Source organism: Salvelinus fontinalis, chromosome 15, assembly GCF_029448725.1.
Source record: "Salvelinus fontinalis isolate EN_2023a chromosome 15, ASM2944872v1, whole genome shotgun sequence".
In the NCBI taxonomy this organism is placed as follows: domain Eukaryota; kingdom Metazoa; phylum Chordata; class Actinopteri; order Salmoniformes; family Salmonidae; genus Salvelinus; species Salvelinus fontinalis.
In genome coordinates, this window is record NC_074679.1 from 6855716 (window position 1) to 6869835 (window position 14120).

Consider the following 14120-nt stretch of genomic DNA (forward strand, 5'->3'; position numbering starts at 1 on the left):
CTCAACCACCCGTCACACACACACACACACACACACACACACACACACACACACACACACACACACACACACACACACACACACACACACACACACACACACACACACACACACACACACACACATACTGTTGCTATGACACACACAGTTTTTGCCACTCATAGAGAAGTGTCAGATATCATATGCTGAAGGGTTTATAAGCTGTTATGATGCTTAATAACACAATTGCGATGTCTGTGAAGGAGTATATTATTTTTTATATAATCCGAAGTGTTAATTTGAATTATCGTCGTAGTCATAAATATAATGATAATAGTATTATCATAATAACAGTAAGAACCATCTGTTTTGTTATGATATTGTGTAGTATACTGCGTATTAGAACACGATCTAGAGGATCCATTGCTTAATTGGTTCTGCACCACAAAACCCTTTTGTGTATAACCCATGTGGGGGAGACGCAAGCATACAAGGAAAGTCCTTCTCCACATTCATCTCCACATTCATCTCCACATTCACCTCCACATTCATCTCCACATTCATCTCCACATTCATCTCCACATTCATCTCCAGGGATCAGCAGAGTGAAAAAACACAAAGATATTGGTGAGAATTATGTTCACGTGTAAAATTCAACAGATTCCATTATCTGTTACTCGTGTTACTCCTCCTTCTCTCTCTACCTCTCTCTCTCTCTCTCTCTCTCTCCCTCTCTCTCTCTCTCTCGCTCTCTCTCTCTCTCTCTCGCTCTTCCTCTCTCTCGCTCTACCTCTCTCTCTCTACCTCTCTCTCTCACTCGCTCTACCTCTCTCTCTCTCTCTCTCTCTCTCTCTCTCTCTCTCTCTCTCTCTCTCTCTCTCTCTCTCGCTCTACCTCTCTCTCTCTCTCTTTCCCTACCCATGGCCCTGAGGCACCTGGTCCCAGCACGCTGCATTTTTTCTCTCACAGTAAATCTGATGTTTTCCTCTCCTCTCTCTCTGCTGATGTGGAGTGTGTAAGTGAGTATGTATTTGTTTACGAGAGTCTTTGAAAGACACTAATACCACGAAAGCCTGCCTCGTTAAAGATACTAGACTGAGTGTCTCAGCTCAGTAACACCCTGGATGAAAAATTGCTTTATCCATCTAATCTGTTAATTTCTTCCCCCTTTCCTGCATATCTTCCCCCACTAGGTGTCTGATGGGAAGATGTATGACATGAGGTAGGCCACTTTCACTTTTCCACTTTTCTCCCATGCTGAAACACCACAACCCCCTCCTCTCTCTCTCTCTCTCTCTCTCTCTCTCTCGCTCTCTCTCTCTCTCTCTCTCTCTCTCTCTCTCTCTCTCTCTCCCACTCATCTCTCTTCCCTCCTGCTTCATTCAGCTCTGATGTCTGTGTCCAGTCAGTATTGGTGGAGGGCTTATTTCATAGTGCATACCGCTACTGCTGCTACTGCTCAGAGCTCCGGATGCACAGACACATGAATACTGTGATCTTACCCGTTGAAAATGAGACGTAAAGCATATAAACGGTAAGCAGAGGAGATTGAGGGAAGCATACGTTCATGAGTGGGTGTGCGTGTGAGAGAAAAAGCTGCCATACCATTTACACGTAATGATTGGGAATTCTTTGCTGTGAGTCTTCTTGCGTGTCTTGTGGTGCTTTGCCTTGTTGCTAATCTGACACTCTGTGAAAGAACCACTGGCTGAGTGATGAGATGATGAGGGGAAATTGCCAGGCATTCAATGAACTCCAAATGATATGTTTGTAGAATGTCTGCAGTTCAGGAAGTGGACTGGCATGTGTATTTATCTGTGCTGTGTGTTACTGAGAGATCTCCCAGTTAGTTGGATAATGGATATGTGTGTGACATGGGTGTGTTAACAAATCAACTCCTTTCTTTTTCTCTTTGCCCATTGAGTTCATTTGTATCGTGAATGAGATTACGCTGGGAATTATGTAATAGGCTAAGCATTTTATCTGTCATTCAGTGACACCTCTGTAGCTTTACAGAAATGGTGCCAAGTGAGAGAGACCATGATGGAGGAATGTGTGACATGAAACCAAGTTGTTATTATCTTCACCTGAATTCTTCCTCTTTTTATGTCCAAACTCACGACGACAATATATTTTTTTGCGGGAACATGGGAGATTGGTTAATATTTTATTTAGCAAAATGCAAAAAAAAAGAAAAAAAAGAATTAACATTGAGGTGGGAAATTGATTGTTTGAGATGCTGCCATTAGTAAATTAAATGGGCAATCTTCAGTTACTACATACATTTTTGGACTTATTAACAAATGATATATACCCATTGATTCTTGAAGAATATAATTTATAAATGCTTCATGAGCTTAATTCAAAATGTCGTACCACATCAGAAACCAAAATATAAACTTGATTTACTCCAAATATTTGTAAACAACGTAAATGTAAACAAACACCGTCTAGCCTCCAGACATGGTTAAAACTATCATTTTGATATCAAGGATGCATCTATAGCTCTGTCTATGAATTGAAGGGTAGTTACAGCGGTTCCATTTCTCCAGCATCATCTGTTTACCAAAACAGTGGCGGGGTGTGCGCTTTTGTTGTTGTTTCTAACGCAGATTGCCCCTTTAAAACAAATAGCACCTTTGCCTTGACTGAGTCCAGAGGGGTATTTGGAATCTCTGAAGTGTTTCACCAACAGCCTTAGGTGATGCATCTAATTTATCCACTCAAACAGGGAAACAGTGTTGACCTCCCTGTGATGTTCTTAGTGCCATGACAAAGGTAGTTGACACCAAGGTGAAGGCTCAAAACTTAAGCGGTGTGTTCAGTCCGACCCGAACTGTGTTAAAAGTTTAATTCAATGGAAACGGTACTGTACCGAACGACCAGTTGAGTAATGGTGTGATTGTGGTGGTCCAGAGAGCGATTGTGTACAGCACGAGATTTGACGATTTCAAATGGTCACACCCACATTGATCAAGCAACACCTCGCCAGTCGCCACGCCCACCAAGCGGGAACAAACGTACCTCAAAGGCTGGTTTAAGAACGGTGCACACCATTTTGGGGAAATGTGTTATTCAGTACAAACTGCACGTAACATAGCAAACGCAAACGCTATACTGAACGCACCACAGCACCACTGTATTACTGCAGTGCTTCACTACCTGCATAGTGAAGGAGGAGATTAACAGTAGACCACAGCTATTAGCTCTCCCTATCATATGATGTATCCTGAGTATGATGCGTCCGTCGTCGATACACACTGTACACATTTTCTAACAACAACAATAACAGCACTGGCGTTGTCTGAGTGGGTGAGGTCGTGTGTCTTACCACATTCTCTTCATTAGATGTTTACATCAGCCACAGGACGGTAAACTGTACTTCTATTCCCCTGAGACTAAGGCCTCACACCGACATTTGCTCCGAGGCCAAGTTAAGCCAGGCTTCTTTTATTTAGACTTTGAGATATATGCTTATATATAGTAAAAATATATGTGTATTCTTGTGGGTACAGTACACCGTTAGTCTTTCCACTTGAACAGTGTGAGGAGTAGCATCCATAGCTTAAGCTAGGGGGTTGGTGTTTACCCATGAGCCTAGCCTGAAGCAGTGTACTGAATGGTTCAACCTCTCTCTCTCTCTCACTCTCTCTCTCTCTCTCTCTCTCTCTCTCTCTCTCTCTCTCTCTCTCTCTCTCTCTCTCTCTCTCTCTCTCTCTCTCTCTCTCTCTCTCTCTCTCTCTCTCTCATCTGTCTAACAATATGTCTCTCTCTGACACTCTCAATTCAATTCAAGGGGCTTTATTGGCATGGGAAATGTATGTTATTATTGCCAAAGCAAGTGAAGTAGATAATATACAAACATGAAATAAACAATAAAAATTAATAGTAAACATTACACTCACAGAAGTTCCAAAAGAATAAAGACATTACAAATGTCATATTATGTATAAATACAGTGTTGTAACGATGTACAAATCGTTAAAGTTGCTCTCTCTCTCTCTGTCTAACTCTGCCTCTCTAACACACACACTCTCTCTCTCTCTCTGTCTAACTCTCCCCCTCTCTCTCTCTCTCTCTCTCTCTCTCTCTCTCTCTCTCTCTCTCTCTCACTCTCTCACTCTTATTACTTCCAAGGATGAGATATGATGTTTATAAAAGCAATTTGTGTGGTCTGGCATCTGGAGGAGGTTGATGAGAAATAATTGGACTCGGAACGCACTCCAGGTTTATGGTTTGGTTACACATCCCATCGAATCTGGTGAGAGTTACTAAACAAATCAATTTCTGTTTATTGAGAATTTGTCTGACAGGTAAAACACATCTAGTCTGGCTTTCTCACTCAAACACCCACACGCACAGCCACACACAGCCCCCGAGTTCCGCCCCCTTCCATTACAACTGTTTGATCCAAACAAAGAGAGGTCTCTACCCCCCAGAAAAAAAATGCATTTGAGTGAACCAATTTTCTGAGTGAATATTGCATTTACAAAGGCCTCCTGTCCAGACCAGTGTGTCACAGCTCTCTACACTGTGAGTCACGTGAGTCACGTCAGCCAGGCAACAAGACACCCAATTCCAAAATGTAATTTTAACTAAGGGCTCACAGTAATTGCCATTGACAGGAATCCCATGAAGTAAGTTTTAGTTCATTAACCTTAACACGTATTGACATATGTGAATGAATGGGTTGCCAGATTTGAATAAATTCTGAGCCCTCATTAGGAATGAGCCAGTCAGTAGTCTTTGGAAATTACAAATACAGTTGAAGTCGGTCAGTTAGGATCACCACTTTATTTTAAGAATGTGAAATGTCAGAATAATAGTAGAGAGAATTATTTATTTCAGGTTTTATTTCTTTCATCACATTCCCAGTGGGTCAGAAGTTTACATACACACAATTAGTATTTGGTAGCATTGTCTTTAAATTGTTTAACTTGGTTAAACATTTTTGGTAGCCTTCCACAAGCTTCCCACAATAAGTTGGGTGAATTTTGGCCCATTCCTCCTGACAGAGCTGGTGTAACTGAGTCAGGTTTGTAGGCCTCCTTGCTCGCACACGCTTTTTCAGTTCTGTCCACACATTTTCTATAGGATTGAGGTCAGGGCTTTGTGATGGCCACTCCAATGACTCCAACCTAAGTGTATGTAAACTTACGACTTCAACTGTAAATGCCCAGTCCCTCCTCCTCCATCTCATCTCCATCCCATACTACCTGTGCTCCTGTTAACTCCTTACATGTCAGTCCTAGGACAAATCTAGCCAATTGGAAATGTGTCCAACTGTCACAGAGCCATTTGACCAGCGTGTCAGACAGCAGATAGGAAGCAGGGGAAGCAGAACACCCTAGCAAAGCCTGACATTTCTGCATAGCTGGTTCTCTCTCTCTCTCTCTTCTCTCTCTCTCTCTCAAGGGAATGCTGACTCCTCCAAAGACAGAGGTACAGAGGCTTCCCTCCACCCTCTTTCCCAGCCCAGCACAGGGCTTTTGTAGGGAAAATATATACAGCTGTGGATTCACGACCTCTGGATTGGGCTGATGAAGTGAAAAGGGTTTTGAATGTAAAAGCCTTTGCTGAGGAGCCAAATGTGAATGTCACGCTCCTCCGCTGTGCTGTACTGTGCAGAGGAGATACAGGATGCCCCCACTGCTGGTTGTAAACTAAAACATGCATATCCATCATTCTTTAGGTTTTCATTGACTTCCTTGTCTTATTGGTGCTCAGTATATTTAATTGCTAGCAACAATGCATGATGAATTTGGGTGGTCTGTTCAAAGCTCCTTGTGAAAGTCTACCCACCCTTTTGCACAGTCTTCAACTTTTTGCTGCCTTTAAATTACATCTAAAACTTGATGTTTTCCATACCTGTTCCTACCTTTTTATGTCCTCACATCCCAAAGTTATTACTTGTGTAATTTTGACGAATAAAAATGGATCAATGTTGCCATGTGCAAAGTTGGTAGAATGTAATTCACAATGATTTACAGCTGTAATGGCTGTCAAAGGTGCTTCCATCAAGCATTAACTCTGGGATGTGAAGACACATGCAATCAAGATTTATTTTTTATTTTTATTAATTTGGAAGATTTTCTATATTTTTCTTTCACTTTCAAAATGTAGAGTAGGTTGTGTAAATAGGTAGGGTAAACATCTAATGTATTATATTTTTAGATACATTAAGAGTGCAAGGGGTGTGTAGACTTTCCCTAGTGACTGGTGTTGTCTTGGCAACCTCAGGATCAGTAAGGATTTTACACAGTATCAAATCAGACTTCTCTCAGGTTAGGCAGCATGCAGAGACGAGTTCAATTATTTTCACCTTTCTCCAAACCAGGGTATGCAATGAATCACAATATTATACAGACAATATGGTGATGGATACCTGGGTTTGATCTTGGTTAACTTAGATGTTGTCTTTTGAAGCCTGCTGAGAGAGAGAGAGAGAGAGAGAGAGAGAGAGAGAGAGAGAGAGAGAGAGAGAGAGAGAGAGAGAGAGAGAGAGAGAGAGAGAGAGAGAGAGAGAGAGAGAGAGAGAGAGAGAGAGAGAGAGAGAGAGAGAGAGAGAATTAGACCCAACCAAATCATGAGAAAACAAATATTTAATTACTTGACATATTGGAAATAATATATATATATATATATATATATATATATATATATATATATATATACTCTGTATACACAGTACCGGTCAAAAGTTTGGACACACCTACTAATTTAAGGGTTTTTCTTTATTTTTACTATTTTCTACATTGTAGAATAATAGTGAAGATATCAAAACTATGAAATAACACATATGGAATCATGTAGTAACCCAAAAGTTATTAAACAAATCTAAATCTATTTTATATTTGAGATTCTTCAAAGTAGCCACCCTTTGCCTTAATGACAGCTTTGCACACTTTTGGCATTCTCTCATCCAGCTTCACCTGTAATGTTTTTCCAACAGTCTTGAAGAAGTTCCCACATATGCTGAGCACTTGTTGGCTGCTTTTCCTAATTGTGGAGACCAGCTCATCTGATGCAGCACTCCATCACTCTCCTTGGTTAAATAGCCCTTACACAGCCTGGAGGTGTGTTGGGTCATTGTCCTGTTGAAAAACAAATGATAGTCCCACTAAGCGCAAACCATATGGGATGGCGTATCGCAGCAGAATGCTGTGGTAGTCATGCTGGTTAAGTGTGCCTTGAATTCTAAATAAATCACAGACAGTGTCACCAGCAAAACACCCCCACACCATCACACCTCCTCCTCCATGCTTCACGGTGGGAACCACACATGCGGAGATCATCCGTTCATCCACTCTGCGTCTCACAAAGACACAACGGTTGGAACCGAAATCTCAAAATTTGGACTCATCAGAACAAAGGACAGATTTCCACCGGTCTAATGTCCATTGCTCGTGTTTCTTGGCACAAACAAGTCTCTTCTTATTATTGGTGTCCTTCAGTAGTGGTTTATTTGCAGCAATTCGACCATGAAGGCCTGATTCACACAGTCTCCTCTGAACAGTTGATGTTGAGATGTGTCTGTTACTTGAACTCTGTGAAGCATTTATTTGGGCTGCCATTTCTGAGTTTGGTAACTCTAATGAACTTGTCCTCTGCAGCAGAGCTAACTCTGGGTCTTCCTTTCCTGTGGCGGTCCTCATGAGAGCCAATTTCATCATAGCGCTTGATGGTTTTGCGACTGCACTTGAAGAAACTTTCAAAGTTCTTGAAATATTCTGGATTGACTGAACTTTATGTCTTAAAGTAATGATGGACTGTCATTTCTCGTTGCTTATTTTAGCTGTTCTTGCCATAATATGGACTTGGTATTTTACATGATTCCATATGTGTTATTTCATAGTTTTGATGTCTTCACTATTATTCCACAATGTAGAAAATAGTAAAAATAAAGAAAAAGTAGGTTTGTCCAAACTTTTGACTTGTACTGTATATATATATATATATACACAGCTCAAAAAAATAAAGGGAACACTTAAACAACACAATGTAACTCCAAGTCAATCACACTTCTGTGAAATCAAACTGTCCACTTAGGAAGCAACACTGATTGACAATAAATTTCACATGCTGTTGTGCAAATGGAATAGACAAAAGGTGGAAATTATAGGCAATTAGCAAGACACCCCCAAAAAAGGACTGATTCTAAGAGCAGTCAGGAACGTCAGGACTCAGGAGAGAGAGAACGCTCAGCCCTCCTGACAGATAAGAGCAGTCAGGAACGTCAGGACTCAGGAGAGAGAGAACGCTCAGCCCTCCTGACAGATAAGAGCAGTCAGGAACGTCAAGACTCAGGAGAGAGAGAACGCTCAGCCCTCCTGACAGATAAGAGCAGTCAGGAACGTCAGGACTCAGGAGAGAGAGAACGCTCAGCCCTCCTGACAGATAAGAGCAGTCAGGAACGTCAGGACTCAGGAGAGAGAGAACGCTCAGCCCTCCTGACAGATAAGAGCAGTCAGGAACGTCAGGACTCAGGAGAGAGAGAACGCTCAGCCCTCCTGACAGATAAGAGCAGTCAGGAACGTCAGGACTCAGGAGAGAGAGAACGCTCAGCCCTCCTGACAGATAAGAGCAGTCAGGAACGTCAGGACTCAGGAGAGAGAGAACGCTCAGCCCTCCTGACAGATAAGAGCAGTCAGGAATGTCAGGACTCAGGAGAGAGAGAGAACACTCATGCTGCTTTGGATCCTTTCCCAGCAGAACATCTCTTCTCTCCTTCAGCCCTACATTAGAAGGTTCAACTTCCTCCCTTCTTACTCTCCCTGGCCTAGACTTCCTCCCTGCTGAATATCTGTGTTTCTACAGACCTTGAAGGAAGCTGGTTATACTTCATCAGCAGAGAACAAATGGAGCAGGAGAGAGGGAGAAGGCAGATTAGGTCTGTAAAGCGCTCCATTTCATATTGTTCAGGAGAAATGTGAGCCATGGCTGAAGTTACTGTCCTAGCTAAACCTACTTGGTTCTGGATGCTGTTGAGAGTTTCAAAGTTTTTTCTTCCTGTATCAGAAACACTGTTAATTGAAATCAATTTCAAGGACTGTCTTCTTACTCTAGCATAATAATAATACAGGGTGCTTATATAATCCTGTTTCACTCTATGAAGTGGCTAACCTGTACGGACGGGTATGAGGTGTGAAATGGAGATGCATGTTTCTGCATATCCCACTTTCCCTGGGGTCACAGCCAGGGGATCAGCCATTATTGATTAGGGTTAATTGCCTTGCTCAATGGCAGAACTGCAGATTTTTTCCTTGTGGCTCAGGGATTCTATCCAGCAACCTTTCGGTAACTGGCCCAACACTCCTAACCACCAGGCCACCTGCTGCCCTCTCATTCGGATTCTCTGGAAGTCATGTAGAACTTAGCTGGTCCCAGCTCTGTCTGTGTTGTACAGACAATTCTTATGGTCACAGAGCAATAACAATAACCATTGGGGTTGACTATACTGCACAAAGAGATCTGGAATCAGACTGTGTTAATGGCTGTTGTTGCTGGGCAACAGGAGAATAAGGATGGAGGATATGAACAGTTGGTGTTCAACTTTCCAGATGGTCATTGACTGGAAAGACTGGCCGTCCTCGTAAGTTTCGCCACAATTCACAAGCTTAATTTGTCTGGTTAATGACTCCTGTGATATTTTTTATTGCCGCAAATTCTAATCTTATCTTTTTACGTGGTATTTCAAACATCGTTATAATGTCTTTAACAACTTTTTCATTGTGATGAAATTTGGCGATTTTGTAAAAACTTTGTTCTAACTAATTAGTGAAGGTATTTGGGCATCTTTTCAAATTGTGCTTCAATATGTCTAAGATCCTGTGCCAGATATTGTAAAGGGACAGATGCTATGCAGAAAGCAGCGTAGAGGACATCACTGAATACACAGCATGACAAAGTGATTTTAAATTGCACTGTGTGAACCAACAGTATAGAGCTGCAAGTAGAAAACCACACAGCTCTTAGACCGGAGCCAATTACTTCCTGTAATTTCCAACCATTTAAAGCTCCTACCTCCAAGGTTCAACACTCAATCTGTGCCTAGCCATATGGAGATGGTTCCTCTAGGCAAGACGTTCAAGTCTGCCATGGCATGAATGGCAGGGCCGCAGGGCAAACTGGTCTTGACGCTGTTAGAACGTCGACTCTTCATTGGAGACCTCTCCAGAGGGAGCATGTGGCTCAGTGAGATTGATTAGATTGGTTAGATTGGAAAACCTTAAAGGATAACCATTATCATAGAGCCACATTCTTCCTCTGGAGAGGTGTCAGAGACTGTTCCAGTCCTCGATGTGCTTGTCACACCTCTACACACTGACACCTCTACACAATGACACCTCTACACACTGACACTGACACCTCTACACACTGACACCTCTACACACTGACACCTCTACACACTGACACCTCTACACACTGACACCTCTACACACTGACACCTCTACACACTGACACCTCCACACACTGACACTGACACCTCTACACACTGACACCTCTACACACTGACACCTCTACACACTGACACATCTACACACTGACACCTCTACACACTGACACCTCTACACACTGACACCTCCACACACTGACACCTCTACACACTGACACCTCTACACACTGACACCTCTACACACTGACACCTCTACACACTGACACCTCTACACACTGACACCTCTACACACTGACACCTCTACACACTGACACCTCTACACACTGACACCTCTACACACTGACACCTCCACACACTGACACTGACACCTCTACACACTGACACCTCTACACACTGACACCTCCACACACTGACACTGACACCTCTACACACTGACACCTCTACACACTGACACCTCTACACACTGACACCTCTACACAATGACACCTCTACACACTGACACCTCTACACACTGACACCTTTACACACTGACACCTCCACACACTGACACCTCTACACACTGACACCTCTACACAATGACACCTCTACACACTGACACCTCTACACACTGACACCTCTAGACACTGACACCTCTACACACTGACACTGACACCTCTACACACTGACACCTCTACACACTGACACCTCTACACAATGACACCATCACCTCTACACACTGACACCTCTACACACTGACACCGACACCTCTACACACTGACACCTCTACACACTGACACCTCTAGACAATGACACCTCTACACACTGACACCTCTACACAATGACACCTCTACACACTGACACCTCTACACACTGACACCTCTACACACTGACACCTCTACACAATGACACCGACACCTCTACACACTGACACCTCTACACACTGACACCTCTACACACTGACACATCTACACACTGACACCTCTACACACTGACACCTCTACACACTGACACATCTACACACTGACACCGACACCTCTACACACTGACACATCTACACACTGACACCGACACCTCTACACACTGACACCTCTACACACTGACACCTCTACACACTGACACCTCTACACACTGACACCTCTACACAATGACACCTCTACACACTGACACCTCTACACACTGACACCTCTACACACTGACACCTCTACACACTGACACCTCTACACACTGACACTGACACCTCTACACACTGACACCTCTACACACTGACACCTCTACACACTGACACCTCTACACACTGACACCTCTACACACTGACACCTCTACACACTGACACCTCTACACACTGACACCTCTACACACTGACACCTCTACACACTGACACTGACACCTCTACACACTGACACTGACACCTCTACACACTGACACCTCTACACACTGACACCTCTACACACTGACACCTCTACACACTGACACTGACACCTCTACACACTGACACCTCTACACACTGACACCTCTACACACTGACACCTCTACACACTGACACTGACACCTCTACACACTGACACCTCTACACACGGACACCTCTACACACTGACACCTCTACACACTGACACCTCTACACACTGACACCTCTACACACTGACACCTCCACACAATGACACCTCTACACACTGACACCTCTACACACTGACACCTCTACACACTGACACCTCTACACACTGACACCTCCACACACTGACACCTCTACACACTGACACCTCTACACACTGACACCTCTACACACTGACACCTCTACACACTGACACCTCTACACACTGACACCTCTACACACTGACACCTCTACACACTGACACCTCTACACACTGACACTGACACCTCTACACACTGACACCTCTACACACGGACACCTCTACACACTGACACCTCTACACACTGACACCTCTACACACTGACACCTATACACACTGACACCTCTACACACTGACACCTCTACACACTGACACCTCTACACACTGACACCTCTACACACTGACACCGACACCTCTACACACTGACACCTCTACACACTGACACTGACACCTCTACACACTGACACCTCTACACACTGACACCTCCACACACTGACACCTCTACACACTGACACCTTTACACACTGAGACCTCTACACACTGACACCTCCACACAATGACACCTCTACACACTGACACCTCTACACACTGACACCTATACACACTGACACCTATACACAATGACACCTCTACACACTGACACCTCTACACACTGACACCTCTACACACTGACACCTCTACACAATGACACCTCTACACACTGACACCTCTACACACTGACACCTCTACACACTGACACCTCCACACAATGACACCTCTACACACTGACACCTCTACACAATGACACCTCTACACACGGACACCTCTACACACTGACACCTCTACACACTGACACCGACACCTCTACACACTGACACCTCTACACACTGACACCTCTACACAATGACACCATCACCTCTACACACTGACACCTCTACACACTGACACCTCTACACACTGACACTGACACCTCTACACACGGACACCTCTACACACTGACACCTCTACACACTGACACCTCTACACACTGACACCTCTACACACTGACACCTCCACACAATGACACCTCTACACACTGACACCTCTACACACTGACACCTCTACACACTGACACCTCTACACACTGACACCTCCACACACTGACACCTCTACACACTGACACCTCTACACACTGACACCTCTACACACTGACACCTCTACACACTGACACCTCTACACACTGACACCTCTACACACTGACACCTCTACACACTGACACCTCTACACACTGACACTGACACCTCTACACACTGACACCTCTACACACGGACACCTCTACACACTGACACCTCTACACACTGACACCTCTACACACTGACACCTATACACACTGACACCTCTACACACTGACACCTCTACACACTGACACCTCTACACACTGACACCGACACCTCTACACACTGACACCTCTACACACTGACACTGACACCTCTACACACTGACACCTCTACACACTGACACCTCCACACACTGACACCTCTACACACTGACACCTTTACACACTGAGACCTCTACACACTGACACCTCCACACAATGACACCTCTACACACTGACACCTCTACACACTGACACCTATACACACTGACACCTATACACAATGACACCTCTACACACTGACACCTCTACACACTGACACCTCTACACACTGACACCTCTACACAATGACACCTCTACACACTGACACCTCTACACACTGACACCTCTACACACTGACACCTCCACACAATGACACCTCTACACACTGACACCTCTACACAATGACACCTCTACACACGGACACCTCTACACACTGACACCTCTACACACTGACACCGACACCTCTACACACTGACACCTCTACACACTGACACTGACACCTCTACACACTGACACCTCTACACACTGACACCTCCACACACTGACACCTCCACACACTGACACCTTTACACACTGACACCTCTACACACTGACACCTCCACACAATGACACCTCTACACACGGACACCTCTTCACACTGACACCTCTACACAATGACACCTCTACACACTGACACCTCTACACAATGACACCTCTACACACTGACACCTCTACACACTGACACCGACACCTCTACACACTGACACCTCTACACAATGACACC

The 14120-nt window shown here is 44.1% G+C and overlaps 1 protein-coding gene across 3 annotated transcripts in view; it reads left to right on the top strand.

Annotated features, from left to right (window-relative positions):
• The first annotated feature begins 948 nt into the window (after positions 1-948).
• Positions 949-14120, top strand: part of LOC129811344 (brain-enriched guanylate kinase-associated protein-like) — a 57843-nt gene continuing 44671 nt past the window's right edge. For 2 of the 3 annotated variants that reach the window (XM_055862567.1, XM_055862569.1), the window contains exon 1: positions 1340-1513. Coding sequence is in view for 1 of the 3 variants with exons in the window: in XM_055862569.1 (XP_055718544.1) it covers positions 1491-1513 (23 nt within the window). In the remaining 2 variants the exon portion in view is untranslated. Of the gene's footprint in view, positions 1202-1339; positions 1514-14120 lie in introns of those variants that run through there. The other variant, XM_055862568.1, reaches the window with a different exon arrangement.